Source organism: Cariama cristata, unplaced genomic scaffold (assembly GCF_000690535.1).
Source record: "Cariama cristata isolate BGI_N322 unplaced genomic scaffold, ASM69053v1 scaffold7520, whole genome shotgun sequence".
Lineage (NCBI taxonomy): Eukaryota > Metazoa > Chordata > Aves > Cariamiformes > Cariamidae > Cariama > Cariama cristata.
In genome coordinates this window covers 4,705-24,882 of record NW_009594022.1, presented here as the reverse complement: position 1 = coordinate 24,882, position 20,178 = coordinate 4,705, and the positions used below count along the sequence as shown (strand labels likewise).

The 20,178-nt window shown below is 44.6% G+C and overlaps 1 protein-coding gene across 1 annotated transcript in view; it reads right to left on the bottom strand.

Moving 5' to 3' along the window:
- ARHGEF9 (Cdc42 guanine nucleotide exchange factor (GEF) 9) overlaps positions 1-19,009 on the bottom strand; it is a 51,676-nt gene extending 32,667 nt beyond the window's left edge. Inside the window, exons 1-4 of the mRNA XM_009696365.1 lie at positions 18,823-19,009; positions 11,927-12,106; positions 9,262-9,494; positions 4,626-4,755 (exon numbers count right to left, since the gene is read on the bottom strand). Of these exons, the coding sequence (XP_009694667.1) occupies positions 4,626-4,755; positions 9,262-9,494; positions 11,927-12,106; positions 18,823-18,897 (618 nt within the window). The 5' untranslated portion in view covers positions 18,898-19,009. The remainder of the gene's footprint in view (positions 1-4,625; positions 4,756-9,261; positions 9,495-11,926; positions 12,107-18,822) is intronic.
- Positions 19,010-20,178: the final 1,169 nt, after the last annotated feature.

Sequence of the window (20,178 nt, the reverse complement as noted above, 5' to 3'; positions counted from 1 at the left end):
GCAAGTTAAAATTAATCCAGGCTGAGGAGCAAGGCGCTCTCCTGTGCCAAACATCCCGCCACTGGCTCAGGGACCTCCACAGATCCCCTCCCAGGGAACAGGTGCCACATGGTCTGCCTCCCCTGAGAAGAACCTCAGAAAGGGAGGAAAGCGTTCTGGGGTGTGCCAAAGCACAGATGTTTTCCATCTCCACATCATCTGTAGCGGGCACTCAGCAAGGGTGCAGATGCACTCGAAGCTGCGGTGGGCACTGCCGTCGTGCCCAAGCAATGGGCAAGCTTACAAATCCAGCCCAGAAGGAGCAGCACAGCAAGCTGGGCACTGCAGCACGCTCACCAGCGTGCCTCTGTGGGCTTGGAGGGGCTGTAAGGAGGGCAGGAGAGCGGTGAACGTGCTCCTCTGAAGGCTGTCCAGCAAAGACTGCACAGGAGCAGACAGAGAGAGGAAGGCAGGGACGTATTGCTCCTTCGCTCCCGCTGCCTCATTTGTGTGCCTGCAAATACAGCATTGCCCAAACTGGGGCTTGCAAGGACTTAAAAATGATGATGGGCTTTGTGGAAATAATCTCTTTATAGTACTGTTGTGTGTATATGTATCTAGATACTACTCACTAACCTTTGAGATCTGTAACTCTCTCTCAGATGGCGAGAGCACAAGAAGGGACGGAGCACGTAAAGGCTGCCCAGGATGGGCTCTGTCTGGCCTGTTTGAAGTCTGAACCAGAGGAGACTTCGCAGGTTGTTCCGAACCTGCTCTAAGCTATCTTTGTGTGCCAGTTTTTTCTGTCTGCCTTTACATGTCACTGTTTTGATCTGAAAGTATTTAACTACAAGTAAGGGGATGACGCTGAGCGAAGGGAAATAGAGGTTGAACATCAGGAAACACTTCATAACAACGAGAGCTCTCAGACATTGAAAGGTCTCAGCAGGAGGTGGTGGAAGCCCTACATTCTGCGCCATTAACAACTGAAAGGACAAAAGGCACTAGAGAATTCGGTGTAGGAAGGGGCAGCACCTCTCTAGGTCTGTTTACATATTGGAAATTCAGGTTATGAAATAAAGAAGTGAGTCATACGTGGCAACAGTCCAATCCAGGCCTTTCGGTCACGATCACATTCCTACAAATTGTACAGGAACACATTTCAAAGTGATGGGGATTATTTCTAATTTACAGCAGTCAGTGAGATCAGAATCTTCCCTTAACATTCTGCTCAGTCATTACTTGTATAAAAGCCGCTAAAGCTGCCAATAATTCCTTAAGACTTCACGCCCTGGCTGCCACAGCACGCTTATCAGCTGCCACTGGAGTCAGGCCACCCTTTCTGGGTCCCATTCGCAATTTAAACTGTCAGACCCTGCTTACGTGACTTCTTGGAAAAAAAGTAATCTGGCCTTGATTAACTCAAGGATACTCACATTTTTCAAATGCTGACCCTGAAAATTCACCTTCACAGGGCCATGCAGAAAATCTTGAGGGGTAAAAATGATTCCCGAAACACAGGCACAACTCCACAGGATTCAGTAAAGTCCCTTCTGCTTAAATTAGCTAGGACACACTTCCTACTTTTTCCTATTTAAGATCAGCAATATGTATACAGTCCCAATAACACCCTCTCCTGGCAAGAAAATGTGTACACACACTTTGTATACAAGAACATTTCAAATATTCACTCACTAAATACTTTTTGTTTGGTTTGGATTTTTAGTTCCTTCTTTAAAAATCTTTTTCCAACATCTCATTGCAAAACACGGGTAAATTTAGAAATGAAATTACAAATCAGAGAGTCAGCATCGCTAGTCTAGCGATGTTGAGGAAAACCAGACATTTCTCCAAATGAAAGATTTCAACGTGCTTAAACATTTAGCCTTGGTTGCTGCTGAAATAATTCACCAAGTGCAACACACAGTGGGAAGTAGGGATTATCTCTATCTTGTGCCCTGGCTGGATTTCTGGTGAAAAAAAGTCTGAACTGATAATTTTTTCTCCTAGTTCCTGCTTTCTTGTACTTGGGTGTTTTTTTCAGATCATCTCAAGGAAGCCTGTGCTCCACACCCCGGGCCCATGCCACTATTGCTCACTTGCACTGCCGTGCCGGCTGGAGAGATCAGGAAGCCACGGTGACACACAGAAGGACAGAAAGGGAGCGCTTTTGGGTACAGACTCTTAATTAGAGCAGGAATAGGGCCACAGAAACATGGGAGAGTAATGTTGTGGGTTCCTCTCTCTGTTTCAGTGAGCACTTAATATAAACGGGATAAGCATTTGTAGAAGCACAAAGTTGACAGCAGGTCACTTGCTCTCAGCTGAATGTCCTCCAGCAATGATGAACTGGGAGTCATGGTCTTCCACTCTCTAACCCAGGTAACAAATGCATGTTCCCCACAGACTGGAAGAGGCTAGGGAGACATTCCAGGGAATCCCTCTTCTACTCCATAACGGCCTACGTGTAGAAGACGAGGGCCTGAACCCCCAGAGGCTGCGTATGAAATCAACCCCTGATGGCCTGTGTCCTGGGAGACAGGTCCTATAGATGGACATCAGCCGAGTGGGGGTTTTGGAGGTTAGCAGCTTGGGTTTGTAATGCCTAAAGAGAGTACCTGCACAGATCTAGGATAGATCTAAGCATCTGGCACTGCTTTTGATTTCTCCAGCTCTCCTCCTGCATTGTACTATAGTTAACTTCTGAGTATTTTGGGTTTTTGTGCATCCTTCTGGCCATTACGTGAACATCTGTGAAGTGGGGGTTGGATCTGATAATTCAGAAGTTACTTTAGAGGGAAGAATCAAGCAGTGAAGTCCTCTGCTGGATCTAGGTCTCATCCTCTAATGTTCCCATCAGGACTCTATAACTCTTCTTGATCCAAAATACAGAATAAAAATGGCAAGAAGGGTGTTTTCCTTTGAATGGGGGCAATAGCTGCATTCCCATCGGATCTCTGAGCCGTACCAGCAGCAGGTTTTGCTATATTATGAGAAGCTGAAGGATGTTGCTGCAATATTGTGCTTGAAATTTGGAATAGTTGAAGAAAGCCTGGAAGAATGATTTGGCAAGTTCCTGAGGATAGGATGGAGATAAAGAATGGGTACTGCTAGGCAGGAATGGATTATAAAGGATATGGCTAAAGCTAAGCAGGAATGAATTATCAAGGATAAGGCTAAATAAAAATGAATTATCAACTGAGCTAATGGAAGAAAAAAAGAAACTGCTATTCCATAGATCCTATGTGGAGGTCACCTTGGCTTTCCACTCACACATGAATATTCACTGACTTGGAACTGATCTGTCCTTAATCTAGATTTATTTACAATGAGGGTCTCTGCATTTCTTACAAATGACACTTATTAGCTCATCACACGGAATATACTGAAGGCTGCAGATATATCTCATGGTTCTCTGCCTCTTTGAGAGCACTTTTCTAATTCTGAAAATGAGTCTGCGTGTCAGTGAGAGAGAGGTTTCTTCACAGTAAACAACAATAAAACAATCAAGCAAATCATCTGCCTTCTCTGCTCTCACAGGCAGTCATAATTTAAGAACCAGCTATGATTGCTGCATTTATGTGTTTTATCAAGAGATCCAGGGTTGAATCCAACCTTCATTACAGCAATGAAACTAATTCAGTCAAGGAGGATACACAATCAAAAGGTGATGCACCTGTACTTCTCTCCCTCTCCTCCCAGCCTTCCTACATCTTTTTTTTAAAAAAATTAAAAAAAAAAAATTAAAGGATTAATGCATCTTTCCCATATATTAATTTACATAATACGATCCCATTGACTTGAATGTGGAGTTATTCCAGATCTTCATGACTTTGAGGAAGAAGAAAGGCTGTTCCATCACTCTAAGTATCTACTTGCTAAACACAGCGACTGATGACAACATAGAGAGGGATTTACAAAACCATTTGTCCTTGGTCTGCTCCAAAACCCCTATTTACAGATTACACTCACACAACGATTTAAAAAAAAAACAGGGACAAAAAGAAAAGGAGAACATAATTTCAGTATGGCTTTTTTTTTTAAACACATGGCAAAAATGTAGGAGACTGAAGGCCTGCTAGTGAGGAATCCCTCTGATGACTTTGCCTTGCCTGTGTTTCTCAGCTCCTTAATTATATGATCACTACACATAGAGTTGGTTCAGAAATATCTTCAAGTGGGTACTCATTTTAAATGTGCAAGTAGCATCTCTATCTTCAGCTTAATGTTTTGGCTTCTAATCATAAAGCAACCACCAGAAGAGTTTTCTCCATTTTCTTAACACATCACAGTTTCTAGGGCTTTTTGCTACCTCTTTCCCTTACAACGCACAGAGCCACAACACACAGAGTTTGATCCAAATCTCACTTACTCCCAGGACAACAGCATTGCAACTGCAAAAGTTACTCCAGATTTCTATTGATGAAATTGGAACCGGACCCTAGATTTTCTTCAGAATACCATTAATGTTTCACATCTAAAGTACCATCTCTAAAGTCTGTAAATATGCCTTCTCTGTCCCAAGCTTAATCCCAAGACTAGGTTGTGTGAAATGAACTACATGGCCTTGGATAATCCAACAAGTGCATGGAATTTAGTTTTTCCAGGTTTATAGCTCCTAAATCAGGGCTGAGCGTTTACTGTACCTCCCAGTCCAGAACAGAGGCCTGCCACTGAGCTATCTTGTCAATGTTCTCCAATCTCCGCTTCCGCTCGTTGATCTGTAGAGTCACGTTCCTCATGACAGCGAGAGCAGCAGCCACATACCGGTAGTCACTGTTGAACACCAAAGAAAAGTCCATGACGTGCAGTGCAAATGCACAGGAGTCTATCACTAGTAGCACCATAATCTCACCATCCTTTCAGAAAGAAATGCAGGTAGGATTTGCCACTCATTACCACCATACCATATTTTTTTCCATCAGCAATGTCCTTCTAGATCATCACAAGAGAGATGCTTGCTTGAAACTGAAATTGCCTGTGTATGAGACAGAGAAGCCAGACAGCTCCTCAGCTGCTTTGCATCAGTGCAATGAGTACAGCCTAACCTCCACCAACCCAACGTACAACAGTTGTGAATATTGCTCTTTAAAGTTCTAAGGTGCTTGGCTAAAGAGCATCCTAAAAAAAAGTCTGAACATTTTTATAGCCTGTGCCTTTGGGCCTGGATTCTTCCATTTTTAAAATGAACATTAGAAAATATTTTTTAATTAGTCACAAGGCCAGAGCACCTTCCAAGTCATAAGGCGACTCCAGGAGTGCCACAGAGCGTTTATCCCATGGCATTCATTCTTACTGCGGACTTCAGGTGAGCAAATAAAAGCAATTATTTTTTTTCCTGGATGGGCCTTGGAGTGCAATAACAAAGAGTGAAAATAGCCTCCTGCCAGGGCCAGCAAAGATGATGATCAGTCTTTCCAAAAAGTGATGCTGAAATCAATGCTATTGATTTTTGCCCCGTGCCTTCTTTTCCATTCCAAGGAATCTTAATTTCAGTCTGAAAGACAGACAAGGCCAGCTGCCATAATGCCACCATAATATATTATTAACTTAAGGGTTGATATTGATTGCTGACTAATGAGAAAAACTGTGATCTTGGGCAGCTGCAGGGGGAATGGCTTTATTGATTATTGCTAAGAATTGCACTGGTGACAGCTAAAATAGAGGTGAATGCTGTGAATTAGATCCATTTCCCCATGTGATCCAAACAGCATAAATACTAAGAAACAATCACAATATGATACATAATAGAATATTATTTGCTATTTTGCCATCCTTTCTTAGATGAAATCTTGAAATACATTTTCAATTCTTATTTAATTCTTATGTCAAAATTCTAGCTGAGGTTAAAAAAGTCCTACAAATTCCAGAACATCAGGACTGGCCCTTCAACAAAGTAAAGGAGAATAGAGGATGGGCTGTCTGACATCCGTCATGATACACAATGAAGAACTTCTTGTGCCTTCCTTTGTGGGGCCATCTGTATGAAGTGAGCGCCTGGCTGTGTAAGGGAGAAATGGAGCTATGCCAGAGAGACATTAGTCTGGTCTTCAAAATGTCCATGAGTTCTTGTAGGCAGGTAAGTCACCATGGCCAGAAAGGATCCCTAGAGGTAGGGAGAGGTGTAGGGTGTAGAGACAGTCATGAACAATCTCCTAGCTATTATGCACATGCAAAAAAGGGAGGCTAATGTCAGTCCACCCGTTAGCAGTCTCCTCTTTCTCACGTAACGTGTTCATACACTCTTAACTCCAGCTCAGTTCTGCAGCAGGAACGGTCAGGACACCAGCAAGCTGCACTTAGGACCTTCATATATTTAATTCATATTAAGCTGGAGTAAATCCTTAAGAGGTAAACAGATGTGGCTTTGTGAAAAATTCAAATGAACCAGTCTCAAAACAATAAGCAATTGAAGGGAGCCAGACTCTGAAAACAACCCCATGCCTGCCTCCATGTGGAATGGGACGGTGCCAATCAAGCCAGGCTTTATCTTGGCAATGCTAATTCACCAATTCTAATGTTATGTTTGACGAGAAAACCCCAGGCACATTTTTCTTTCACACAGTAATGAAGACAGAGTCACGACTGAACTTTTTGGGCTCTTAGTCCATGTCTGTGGCACAGCTGGCAAAAACTTAGAAGAAAAAATAACAGAAGCAAAGCATTTGGCCAGTGAAAAAATAATAGGATAGCACTAACTATGAAATTAAGGTAAATAAATTGTTTGTCAATTATATTGGGGCTGCAATGACCACTTTCCAGTGCTCAATCAGAATGCAAGTCTAGACTCTTGCCCACTATCACATGCTGAGTTAGGGGAGAGTGGCCAGGTTTCTGGTTTCAGCTTTGTTGTCCTGACCTGGTGCAGGGAAGATCCATAGCTCTACCAGTATGATATTAGGGAAGAGGAAGAAAAAAAAAGAACGAGAATATCATGTCCCACTGTTAGATGAAGCTAACATACTTCCTTTCATTGGGACTCCTGGTCCTTTCTGAGTTTTGCCTTATTCCATAAATGGTTCAACTGATTTAAACAGTATTTTCTACATATTAAATTTTAATCACAGTGCCTAAGAGACTCCTAATTCAGCCAATGATGAGCCTGATTTCAGTGTATTAGTCCACTCTGTAATTTTCTAGCTTCTCTTTGAGACTCGCAATCTGACTGCGAGCACTGTCAAGCTGCAAGTGCATGAGGACAACTCGCCGCCTGATTAATGGGCTGAAGCTCCCCAGTTGGCTTCTCAGTTCTTCTTGTTCATAGCTGACCTGACGGTATCCCAACCTGCAGGTACCTGGCTTTTCCCTGTATCTGATAGTCACAACGTGACACTCCCCAAAGATTATGTGCTTTTCCAATCTCAGGCTTTGCTCATCTCAGCCCCGATCCCAAAGCCAGAATTAGAAGAGCAGAAAATATTTGTATTTCAAGCAGGTAACCATGGCAGCCCAGGTTTTCTGCACAGTCCCAGTGCAGAATCCTATGGTGGTAAGACACACTCTCTGTGCCTCACTTTTCCCATTTGTGGCATTAGGCTTGTCTGGGATGCGAGCTGGGCTGGCTGGAGGATTGGTCCCTCCCAGGCTCTTTCAGCACTTGAATCAGAGGAGCTAGACCACAAGGAAGTGTGGTATAACCCACCCCATTTCTGCGTTGTAACACCATTCCTCCATGAGTCAATAAACTCTCCAGGGCATGCCCACGCTAACAGAAGTACACCACGCTCCAGGCCTGAGATAAGGCACAGGTCTTTCGCTGGCTGTCTGTGCAGGCAGGAGTTTCATAAATGCACCATGTTACAGCTTCAGGGGCTTACTCTTGACTAATGCAAGGCAAGCAAATATAATCCTGCTTTCCCTTTTCAGAAAATGAAGAAACAAGAGAAATGAAATGTTTAAAATTAAGTGTTCATGGACATGTCCTATCACTAACACTTTTCAGTAGCTAAGAGCTCTCAGTCTGAATCAATTAATTGTTGCTTAACCACAGGAAAGATCAGAGTCTTCTCGGAATATATCTGATTACTTAACAACATGTTGATTTTAAAACATCCCAAAGGAAAAAAGGAACGTACTCCCAAAATAATCCAACCCATGTGTAATCACACTGTCCACATCCCCTTTGCTATTGCTACCAAATAACACAGAAAAGGTCATTTTAAACGCAGACCTCTTCTGTCCGAGGCTGCTTATGTCTTCCCATTGTAAAGCTGCATCTGAATTCACACTCTAAGTACTGTGGGGACATCCCATAGCTGGTAAGGAAAAAAAAGCCACAACATTTGGGATCCTAGAGCTGCTTTCTGATACCCTAATGTTCCCATGAGTCTGCTCCAAGTTTGATTTGGTCTCATTATCAAGGGAAAACCAGAAATTGGCTCTGGAGGCAAATACATGTTCAAATTTGTGATTTTGAACTGGGCATTCAGCTAGTATGAATCAGTCAAACTTGTGAATCAGGTCAAAGAAAATCAATGCATCTCTTCGCTCATATCACATTTCTCTGCACTTCTAGAGCCGGGTTTGGGGAAAAACAAAAAAATCAAACACTTGCAGAAGTTTCTGAAACATCTGTGGTCTCTTCTGTTCTCTGAAGCATTTCCTTTTAAATGGCTTTTGGAAAAAGAAAGAAAATTGGCAAGGCAGGAGAAAATCTACTCTTAAGAGGCCTGTTTCTTCTTTCACCTTATTTTTATAGCAGTATCTCACAAGTGATATCGTAGGTGCTATTCTTGATCTACACTAAGTCAGAGAGTCAGATTGGTTGCCCTCAGCAGCAGCAAAAGAGATCCTGGAAATTTTGGGAAGTAATCAAACTGCTGGGTGCCCCTCTGAACCTAAACCCAATGGCAAAATCAGAGATGGAATCAGGCTAAAAAGCAGAGCAGGTTCTGAATTCTCCCCAAATCTGAGGATATTCAGGTTTGAGTTGTGGATCCTGGCCCTCTACTTGCTATGGATTGAGGTCCTCTTCAGGATAAAGGAATGAGGCTTTCCAACCACTGAATGCTAATTAGGTAATTTTTCTAGTGTAACTGGTAGCATCAGAAAGTACATCCAAGGGTAATTAGTTCAGATGTCTGATTATAACAGAGATGAGTTTGGCTCCATTGAGAATCAGTGCTTTGAGAAGCTTTTTTGAACCTTTGCCCTGCTTCAATTTATACAAGACGTCATGAAGAGAAGAGCTGGACAGAAAAACCCCCAAGCCCTGTGTGTGTGCAGAGGCCACGTAAAGCAGCAGTAAGCAAAATCCTTCCATGTAATAACAGATGGGCGTACCTGTGATCCTGCGCGGTGTACTTCAGTAGCTCTGCGAGCTGCAGGGGGTATTTGCAGATCTTCTGCACTGGCGTCAGAAGGAAACCGTCTATGGCAATATCAATCATCTGCTGCAACAGACGACATGCTTCGAAGAAATGCTGGTACCTGCTATCTTTCATCAGCTTGGAAAGCTCCATGCATGCATCCAAATGATTGTTACAGTACTCTGAATAGATCCAGAAGCCATCTTGCTGTGAGAGGCAGGAGAAAAGAGAGGGGAGCACACATCAGTCAAGTGCTGCGAGCAGTCAACCACCCAGCTTGCCAACAAGCAGACAGTACAACTAAAGAAGAAAGAATATCCCAAGCAGGAGGAAGAAGAACCGATCCTAGAGTACTTTTCCTCCTTGGAGGAGGTGCTGCATGGTGGCTCTGGGGGAAAAGGGAGGCAGAGAGGGACCTGCATACTGACACATTGCTGAGGTCTCTGTAGGTACAGGGTATGTTAAAGTGAACCCCTGCGTAGCGTTATGGGTGTTCTCAGTTTCAAATTATGTGGTGGGATTTTCTTTACAAAACGTAAAGGTAGCACCAAGCAGAGCTCTGGCCTTTGGTAATACAAGAAGACAACGTTGTTATTTCCAGAGCTCTTTCTTTTTTTTTCCCTGAAAGATCATGAAGCACCTAGCAAGTGTTTAGGAGCTGGGTATATTTGAAATTCCCTCTACCAACAGGAACCCAAAGCACCAACCACTGTGTGGATTTCCCCAGGGCCAGAGAGCCAGAAAACACTAAAGACAGGAAAAACAAACCAAAAACCAACCCACTCACACATGTGTCCACCCACCCTTTGCACTGGTCTAACATGTATTTTTGTTGGAATCTCCTTTTTCTGCCTTCTCGGGCCACAGATGGGGCCATGGCAGTTTGTTACCCTTAACTCAGGCTTGGTTCGTCTGGGCCACACGGACAAGGCAGACAAAAGGTCAATGAAAGATTACACTGGAAGGGAGAGATGGACACAAATTGACTGCCCAATATCACATATTGACTGTACTTGCAACAGCCAAGATAGAAGTCCAGGTGTTGTAAATCAACAGCCTGAGATGCTACATCAGGTTGTGGCCAATGCCTTACAAACTATAGAAAGGACAGATTCTTTTTTTTAAAAAATACACTTGACCAGCAATTCTTATTTCTCAGTCCCACAAGGGCTCAAATAACCTGCCCTTCTGGGAAAAGAGGAGCCCGGTTTCTTTCCCATCCCCACAGCTGACCAAGAGCCAAGCGCCGACACCTCTCTCTTCCTGAAGCAGACGAGGAACAAGATGCTTTGCAGACCCGTATAACAGGACCTTAATGTCCTCAACCTTCAGTTTCCCCAAATGGCTAAACAGGGATAATTTATCAGGAGTTTATTAGACAGCTTTCAGCCCCTATCTGATGACAGGTAGGTGTCAGATATTCCTCCAAATAATGGTAGTAATTCTTAGTATTGTCACTATAAATGAATTGACAGCGCAGCCTCAAGATACAAAGTTTTAGCTACTGATTCTCACCAAGATTTCTTACATCTTCTTAACACAGAGGTGGAATATGATGCTGCTTTGGAAGCAAGCAGCAGAGATTGCAGGCTCTGATAAGAGTGATGTTAATGCCATCATACAACTTCTCAAAAAGAAACCTACTTTTCAATTAGAAGAGCAATGATGCCTAAGAGATGCTGTGAACCTTTTTAGGGATGCCCTGCTGAAATTTCATGAATGTCTATCAGAAGTTTCCCTAATAAGAAGTGAACTGTTGCCAGCTCAGCCCTAACTGTAAGCAATGAGGTAAAAGAGTACAGGATCTGCATCCCGGGTAGGAGCACCTCATACGTAAGCTCTGATACAGCACATCATTCTCCCTAAAGGAAAGTCTAGAACTGCAGGACTATAATTTTCTTGACATTTCCTGACATATTTACAACACTGGCAAATTTATCAGCTCCTGTAGTACGTGGCTTATGTAACAGTACGATGGGCTATATCGTCAGCTAAAATGTCCTGTTTGGTGTGGATTTAGCGTGAGCGAGTATCTGCAGCCCTGCTGCCATCCGGGCAGCAAGAAGCACGAGCTGGCACCTCCCTACCTGGCCCAACAGCTCTGCAGGGGAAGGCAACTGAAGCTGAGTGGGTTTTTCATCCTTGCAAGTGCATCTTGGTGCCACAGCAAACAGCCCACGCATTTGTTCTCCTCTACTTTTTTTGTGTAATGCACAACTAAGGCCTCTTTTTACTTCTCTGGACTCTCTTACCTCTTCCAACCTTCTGGTCATCCGTGACCTGACTAGGATGGCCTGTGAGTTGGTTTAAGTCATATTCTGAAGAGCGGAAGAAGGTGGGGAGTAGGTGAGGGACATCACACCTACAGAATATGGTTAAGGGCAGATGGGAAAAGGTGCTGGGATTCAGATGTTCTAGGGGGTTATCCAACTATATGCTTCCCTTCAAATTTTCCCTTCTCTATATCTCACGAAGTAAATGGAGGGCCACGGAGTAATCCCTGATATGTAACTAGAACAGTATTGATGCACAAAAGTTATTGAATGGTTCCTGCCTCCTGACTTTTTCCGCTACTCCTCCTGCCCCATCCCCCAAAACCAACCCCAAAGCTCCCCAACAAAAATGGCAAATTAACTTACGTGTTCAAGGAAACATGGTCCAATTTCACTGAGATGGGGGTCCTCGTTGTTGTACTGTTTCTCCAAGTCCCGGACAAAACCCATCTGAAATCTGTAGATATCTTCAATGTTACCAAAGATGATTTTTAGCTGTTCGTCACTGAACATATCCCTTCTCTTCCGGCACTGCTTTAAGTAACCCTGTAAGGAGTAAGACAGAACAATCCATAAAATAAACCAAACACACTGAGGCTGCTCCCAGATTATTCTCGAGGAAGAAGCAAGTAAAAGCAAAATCAGAAAACGTCTCTGAAAACAAAATCCACTTGTTATGGCATGACAGTCTCCATCAACTCCTGTCTATGAGTAAGCATGCAATATGCAAAACATGCCTTGAAATGCTACGAGTCCTTTTTTTGACAGACAGCACCTCATTTGCAACTGTTGTTCTCACTGCAACCTACAGCTGAGAGGACAATGCTGGGTTCTGCCTCAATGTCCCTCAGCATTTTGCATGAATCAGTTTTGCAAAGGGAAGGTTCCCCAGAGATCTCAACCAGCACAGTCTGAAATGGCTCTGTCCCTACCTGTGCTGCAGAGACCAGCAAGATTTGGCTGATAGCTCCAAAGAGGTGTGTCACAGTACCGTATGTCTGCTCCTTCAGAAATCACTGCCTTGAAATACCCATTATCCAAGGTAGCTCCTACAAACGTTGCTGTTTCCATGTCCTATTGAGTGGCACACGGCATTACAGAGAAAGCTGCGAGGGGCTGTTTGATTGTCTGCCCACTCTGATTTCCCCTTTTAGCCATGGTAATCAGGACAAGGAAATTGTTTAATCTCTTTATCAATGATCTGGACAAGAGGATCAAGTGCACCCCCAGTCAGTTTGCAAATGACATCAAGTCGGGCGGGAGTGTTGATCTGCTGGAGGGTAGGAAGGCTCTGGAGAGAGACCTGGACAAGCTGGGTCGATGGGCTGAGACCAACTGTATGAGGTTGAACAAGGTCAAGTGCCGGGTCCTGCACTTGGGTCACACCAACCCCATGCAACGCTATGGGCTTGGGGAAAAGTGGCTGGAAAGCTGCCTGGGGTGTTGGTTGACAGCCGGCTGAACATGAGCCAGCAGTGTGCCCAGGTGGCCAGGAAGGCCAACAGCATCCTGGCCTGTATCAGCAATAGTGTGGCCAGCAGGACCATGGCAGGGATCGTCCCCTTTCCTTCTTTGTACAAACATCAGACTCCTTTACTAAGTCTATAGACATTAAAGTCAAATGGAGAAAGAGAGAGGAAGAACTAGGATGTAGAGAGTTTAAGGAAATTCTCCAAAAGCACAGAATGAATCTGCAGTAGATTTGCAGATTCTCTGCTTCACCTGTCTGGACAATTTAGACTAGAAACTTTGCAAGGCCAAACATCAGATGCTATGCTGGCCTGGTCTGGACTGCAGCCTCTTGACTGAAAAGAAATAACATGAGGGTCATCATGAGATGACTTTGCCTGCCTTTATTGTACAGGAAGAGAAAAAAATGAAGGGAAAAAAATGCCAACAGTTCCAGTTGAATGGCTATATTTGGGAACTCTAGATGCTTAGTCACACAGACGAACCGCCAGCTGGTGACACGCAGCTGCTGGTCCACAATGCGAACTATTGGAACGCTATAATAAACTGTCCTTCAGCCTCACCATGTGGTTCCTGGGAGGGAGAACTTCAAACACATGAATGATAAATGCAACTTTGGCCAACCTGGCAAAGAACCAACATCTGCGATGTCCAGCCTAGCTAGAAGGATGCTGTCACCCTGAATTTGCTGCTTTTTTCAGCTGGGAAGCTTAAGTTATGGACTACCTTCTGCATTTACTAAATCTAGGTCTCTGTTCTTCCAGGAGCATCTTGATGACTCATTCCTCTGGGTTTCCCTCTCTCATTTTTCAAGGCCAGGAAGAATGGGAGCAGGCTGGTTCCCACATTGCAGGACAGTTGCAGGGCAAATAAAATTCAAACTAGCAAGGAATAATGCAGGATATCTTTCCATGCTGCTTTTCATGTTTACCTGCTTATTTCAGAACAGCATCAAAAAAACCCAAAAAGAATCTGCCCACAAGGCCAAGCTCTTTTTGACACCGGCTTTGGTGCTAGCAGTGCTGAATGACTGCCGCAAGCCGTTTGTGTTAGGACCTTTGCCCTGCTGCACGCTGCAGGCTGCCTGCAAGCCAGCCTCCTCTCTCGCATACTGTTCTGTGAAATCAGTCACTGGATGATTTATGTGAACATCTTTCAGCCCTGGGGTTGCTATTGGCTGCGACTACCGTCTTGAATATTCCCCGTCCTCCCTGTGCTGGTTCATCACTTTGCCTGAGTCACGTGTTTCAGAGAAGCTGAAGCAGCACATTTCTGTACAGGCACCTATAAAATAAAAGAACGTACGGAGTTCCCAAGCCTTATCCTCTATCCAGCTTGTGCGTTTGGATGGTTGGTTTCCAGCACAAGCCAGCAAAGAGGAGACTGAGGATTTATATATAATATGCAGCAAGAGCCAGCTAGAAGGCTGCTGCATAGTTTTTCCAGTAAATTTACTTCTGTTACATAAAACAATGTCATCTTCCTTCTGCTCATCCTGTCAGGTTTGCTCAGAAAGGGGATAGCTAACTGATGAGCAGATGTTGGCGAGTGTTTTGCTCAATGAATACCTAAAAATAGCTGTCAGACTGTCTCTCTTTAAAGTAATTTTCCATGTAGTCCCTGAAGTATAGGCCAAAGTTGGAAAGTATTTGCAGGAGGTTAAGTGCTAAGTTTTCTCCACCTCAGAGCAAGTTTAGAGACAGTCAGGAGAGGTGGCCAATCCATCCATCCTCCTTCTTGTCCAGCTGACAGCAAGGTGAAGGAGAGAATGAGGAGATGATAGCCACTGCAGGCAGTTGTGGTGATAGTCCAGTCTCTTTCCATCTCTGAGCCAGTTTAGGGGCTGTCTGCACTGTCCTGTAGACCATCCCTCAGTCTGGACAGGCACCATTTGGGCTATAAAAACCCTGTTCTCTAGAGCAGTGTTCACAGCATCCAGGTAAGCGTTGTGCTGATATGCACATACCAAGAATAAGCACAAGAACAAAGCTGAGGCTGTTTGACTTGGAAAGGCAAACTAGAGCCATGTCTGGTCCCAGGTAAGCAGGTCTCTAAAGCACTTATTCAAATACTGGTCTATAGCAAGCACTGAAAGTCAGGCACTGTGATTGCACTGGGGCCCACCTAAAATATAAAATAAAGTCCTGCAGGAACACAAGTCTGTTCCTCAAAAGGGCAAGAAGCAGCCAGCTCCAAAACAGAAAAATAAGGTGTGCAAAAGCAGGCTGTGAAAGACAGCTACAAACTGCACATCAGGGAATACATATATGTAGTATATATATCCCCACTAATCCAAAGAGCTTTCTGCAGAGTCGCCCTCCTGTCTAGTATCCATGGGTGAGAAACCGGTCACAGAAAGGGGCCAGCACCTCCTCAGATGTGGTCCTCTGAAGGAGGGCCACATTGCTGCCAAGAAGGTTTTATGCTGCTTCGCTCTGAGGCAGCACAAAAAAGTGGTTTTTATCTATCTCTGAGAATGAGTCAGGCTAATGCCATCCAGACCACGTGAAAGCTTGTCCTGTCAGCTCTGCACAACCGACTCAGCTTGACATGCTAAGATGCAATGAGGAGGGCTGTCCTGGCACCAAAGCAAAGCTTAGGTGGAATCCAGTTAACATTATTAAAAAATAAATTCAAAGTGAAATTACTTGGAAAAGAGCAAAATGCAGCACTGGAAGTTGGCTGGCCTTTCTAACCTTCCACCCCCAAATTACTCATAATATGGAGGTTTCCTTTGATCTCCCAGTTGCCTCACTGTTCCCATTCAGGCTCTGCCTCTTCTCCCTCTAACGTCTCCTTAAACTTAGCCTTGTCTTCCTAATCCATGTGCCAGCCCCAATCCTGCTCATTTCTCAAAGCAAGGCACCCAGCTCTTTGTAGCCCTCCTGCATCTCCGTCTTCCACCTGTGCTCCCCACCACACGCTACAGCTCAAACCACCTTCTTGGCCCTCCGCTCCAATCGAGGTAGTGGTCCTGTCCGAGAACCTCGGCTGCTCTGCTGGTGTCACTGGTGCCACGTCATGGACAGACCCGGCACCCTCTTGCATCCTCCCAGGACCAAACCCCAGGGGCAGAGGGAGATCTGTTCAAGCCTGGAGATGGCCACGCATGTATGTGGTGCCTTACAGGACAGCGAGTGAGCAGTGCTGCCTGGCAGTAAGGCTGGCTATTGCTACCCATTATAAAGGCCTAGTTTTCAGTAGTTTATTCTTTTTCTAAGCTCTAACCGTTAAGCCTGAAATTCCTATCGCTGGATATTTCCTTAAGGCTAAATTCTTTTTTCTTTCTTTTCTCCTTGGTGATATTTCAGAGTAATGATCCATCTACTCCTGATAATGCAAGTCCGGGGAAAACTCCACATTTTACCCCTAATAAAAATCTTCACAAGACTGTTTAACCAAGCAGCGGTCAGTCCCTCATACCCTAAGCAAGGGCCAAGCAGCAGCAGTCATCAGGGCAGTACAGCTTTGCTGTGATGGGGAATTCCCTTCTGAGCCAGCTGCTTCATGCAGGCTTTGGCATGCACAGGTGATTTTCATTCTGGTGCTGGCTAGCTTGTGAGCTCCTGCCTTGGCAAGGCTAGTGCCATGGGTATTATGAATAATAACATGGTGTATAATGATACAGTAGCAGGTAGTGGAAATACATCCTGAAGCAAAAAAGAGCAATTGGAGGGCTCTTAATCACCTAGCAGGGGCTACGGACCTCCAGTAACAGCCACATAGCTTAAGGTGCCTCACTTCTATTAGGATTTGTTATTCATTATAGCTCAGCAACAAGAGTATAACTACACACTGCTAAACTCAGTACTAAATCAGGCTCAACCTTTGCCACCCAGCCAGAACTCCTCTTTCATCCCCTCCAATACATCATATCGCTGTTGTTTGTCCTAACACCGTCAAATAAAGAGCAAAGGGAAGAGGGGAATTTGCCACTGTCAACGGCACTTCTGCATCTCATCAGCAGTTGTCTGGTGTCTACTTGTTCTTCGGCACAAGTAACACCTCTGTACAAATTCATCCAGTAGCACTGGGAGGAGCTCAAGCCGGCCCACGTCTCTCCATCTCCAGCCCCCCTCCTCTGGCGCACAGAAACAGTCACGTCATGCTATGCTGAAACGTCTGGGATGACTGAGCTGTCTCCGAGCCTTCCATCCAGTAGCACTGGGAGGAGCTCAAGCCGGCCCACGTCTCTCCATCTCCAGCCCCCCTCCTCTGGCACACAAACAGAAACAGTCACGTCATGCTATGCCGAAACGTCTGGGATGACTGAGCTGTCTTCGAGCCTTCTCGAGGCAAACGGATTGCTCTGATTAAACTGAGCACAATGAGGCTCTCTCCAGCAAGGGACAGCCCGCCGTTTTGCAGATGAGAATGTCCATTTCAGTCCTCCTCCTTTTTTAAGAGAGGCAGCTGAATCATTTCCCAGTGCTCTACCTGGAGGTAAGATTTATCCCCTCAATACCATTTTGCATCATACAGAGCAAAGAAAGAGCCTCAGAGATCTCTTTCATATCTGGGATATATCATTAGGTGCTGTAAATCAGCGTTACCCCACAGATGTCAACTGAGGCTATACCTCTCTATACCTCCAGAGAATCTGATTTGGCAAAAGCATGGTGACATGGCTGGGAAATGCAAGGGAAGGTTTATTTAGCTTTACAACAGAAAAGCGCAAATGCAGGAAAAGAAACAGTATGTGGAAAAGTTCCTGCAGTTCTTCCTTTCCTCAATGCAAAGCCCGCTGACTGAAATAGCACAGTGAAATTAAGCTCATTTGTTTCCAAATCGAAACCCCAAGACTCTTCCATATCTGAAAAGCGTCATAGATACTTTTTGGACGGCTGCTTTGCCTTGTCAATAGAAAAGTAGCAAGAATGAAGGGAGGAAGACATTTTTCTAAGCAGAATTCACAAGGGGCTTCACCACATTGACTCTGCAAAGACTGGGCACAGGCTTGCTAAATCCTAGACATTCAGAGGGGTGAGCTGAAAGCCATGGACTCTGATTTTAGTGCTAATAAACTTCTGCTCTTAGGGATAAGCATACGCTCTACACATAATGCCCAAGCTGTCCTGCAACGCTCTCCAGCACAGCCGTGCAGTACCCTTCCTAAACAACCAGCACCACATGCACTGCACTTTGGGCTTAGCTCATGGCCCTAATTCTGTACGCTGTAGGACAATAAGGGGTTGAAGAGGTTAACTGTAACGTAATGAAGAAGAACTGAGTTGAGGATAAGGATACATGGGGTCAGTCACCAAGGTTCATTTGCTTGCTGGTTCCCTACCCTGGATGAATGTAATGTACTTCATTTCGTACCATGAAAACATTTTGCGCTCAGTCTCACCGTAAGAAAAGGCAAATGGGGGCCATCCTGAGCCAGGGGAAATTGTGAACCCAACATGAAAGACACAGATGAAATGGGTAACTGATTGGTTTAATTACAACCTAATACCCTCAATCACAAATTCAAAAGTAGATGGCATTGGGTTTTAATTAAGAGGACTGCTTGAAGGATCTCAACCTCATAATTTTTCTGTCAGAGAGGTATGGAAACAAGGTCAGAAAATTGTACTTTTTGTTAATACAAACTAAAGGTAATTATCAGAGCCAGCACAAAATTCTCAGAAGTATCAATACTTATTGACAGACGCTGCTCCTCTACTAGACACAGTACTCACACACGGCATCTTTTTCCCACCACCACCCAAGGACAAACCCAGTCCTCAGCTCTTAACAGCCCATCCCATGTCCTGCCGCAGTACCCCAGTGTCACAACCCCCACGTACGTCACAAATGTCCTTGAGGTGCTTGATGTAGTGGCGCTCCGTGCTCATGATTTCATTGATGACATTGGCTCTCATCTGGTCTCGGTTCTGAACGCTCCTGCCGAGACAGAGGCAGTCGGCACTTGGATCCAAATGGCCATTCTGCACATCGCTGGTTCCCTCCTCCACTCCATCTTCTTGGTTTACCCATAGCTGCGAGGAGAAGAGGGGAGAGCAACAGGCTTACTCATAAAAGCATCAGGAAGCCAACGAGTGAAAGCAGGCTGGGTCTTAGTTTGCATGACTCTGGGAGATACTGGATCGACTCCCTCCCTACAGCAACGGTGATGCTCTTGCCAGCGATGCACCGTGGTGTCCACAACAGCTTACAGCCCAGACAGTCCATTTTTATACTGGTGCAACCAGCCCCAAATGGTTTCCTGCGCACTGCCAAACTCCTCTTGTAAGCAACGGGATTTCAAGTGTTGACAGTTTTGATCCCAAATTTAAAATAATCAGGTGAAAGGGTAACTGGACTGTTGGACGCTGTCAAGTGCCCTGAACCAAGATGTACATACGTAAAACAGACCAACCTAAAGAAAACTGCATGTAAAGCACTGCTTGTCCCAGTTCCTGCACACCATCAGTTGGGGTCTGTCCGAACAGAACAGACCTCTGGGAGGAAGGGTAGGCCCTTTACAGGTGACTGATTTAATAAGGTCAAGATATGTCTGGTTCAGAAATCTGAATCAATGTGAACATCAGCCCAGGCTAACCAGGTTGTAGCAGTGAGTTTTCTGTAAACTTCCCAGGCCAGGATTTATGAATGAGCATTGATTTTCATTTCACAGCAGCTTTCCTCATCATTTCACATGAAGAGCCTTTCTCACTCAGGCAAATGCCCTATCTCAGCATCCTGAGACTGTGATCTCTAAACCGCACCGAGATCAGACCGACTGAGAAAGTCTCCTAAAACCTGGGAGGGCAACTTTGGATGGGGTGCCAAGCACCCCTGTGTGCTGAATACTCTAAATTGGAACAAATTGCAAAAAGCAATGAAAAAGGATCACTGCATTTTCATCACACTGAGTTTTCTTTCCATCATCAAATGAAAACCATACATTGAACTTGTAAACTAAAAGATAATGCTGCCTCCTAGTCTCTGTGTCTTTGAACAAGACTGTGCTCTGCACACAACATACGGATCAAGTGCTCCTTTTCTCACCTTTTCCTCCAAATAAAACCTGCTTAAAATAACTCTGATCAACTCAAATTTGGCTCAGTGGAGCTTGTAAACTAAATTAAGCTTAAATTAAATAAAGCTTAAAACAGACAGAAATACTGTTGTCTTACACAGATTGCCTAAGTCGTTACATA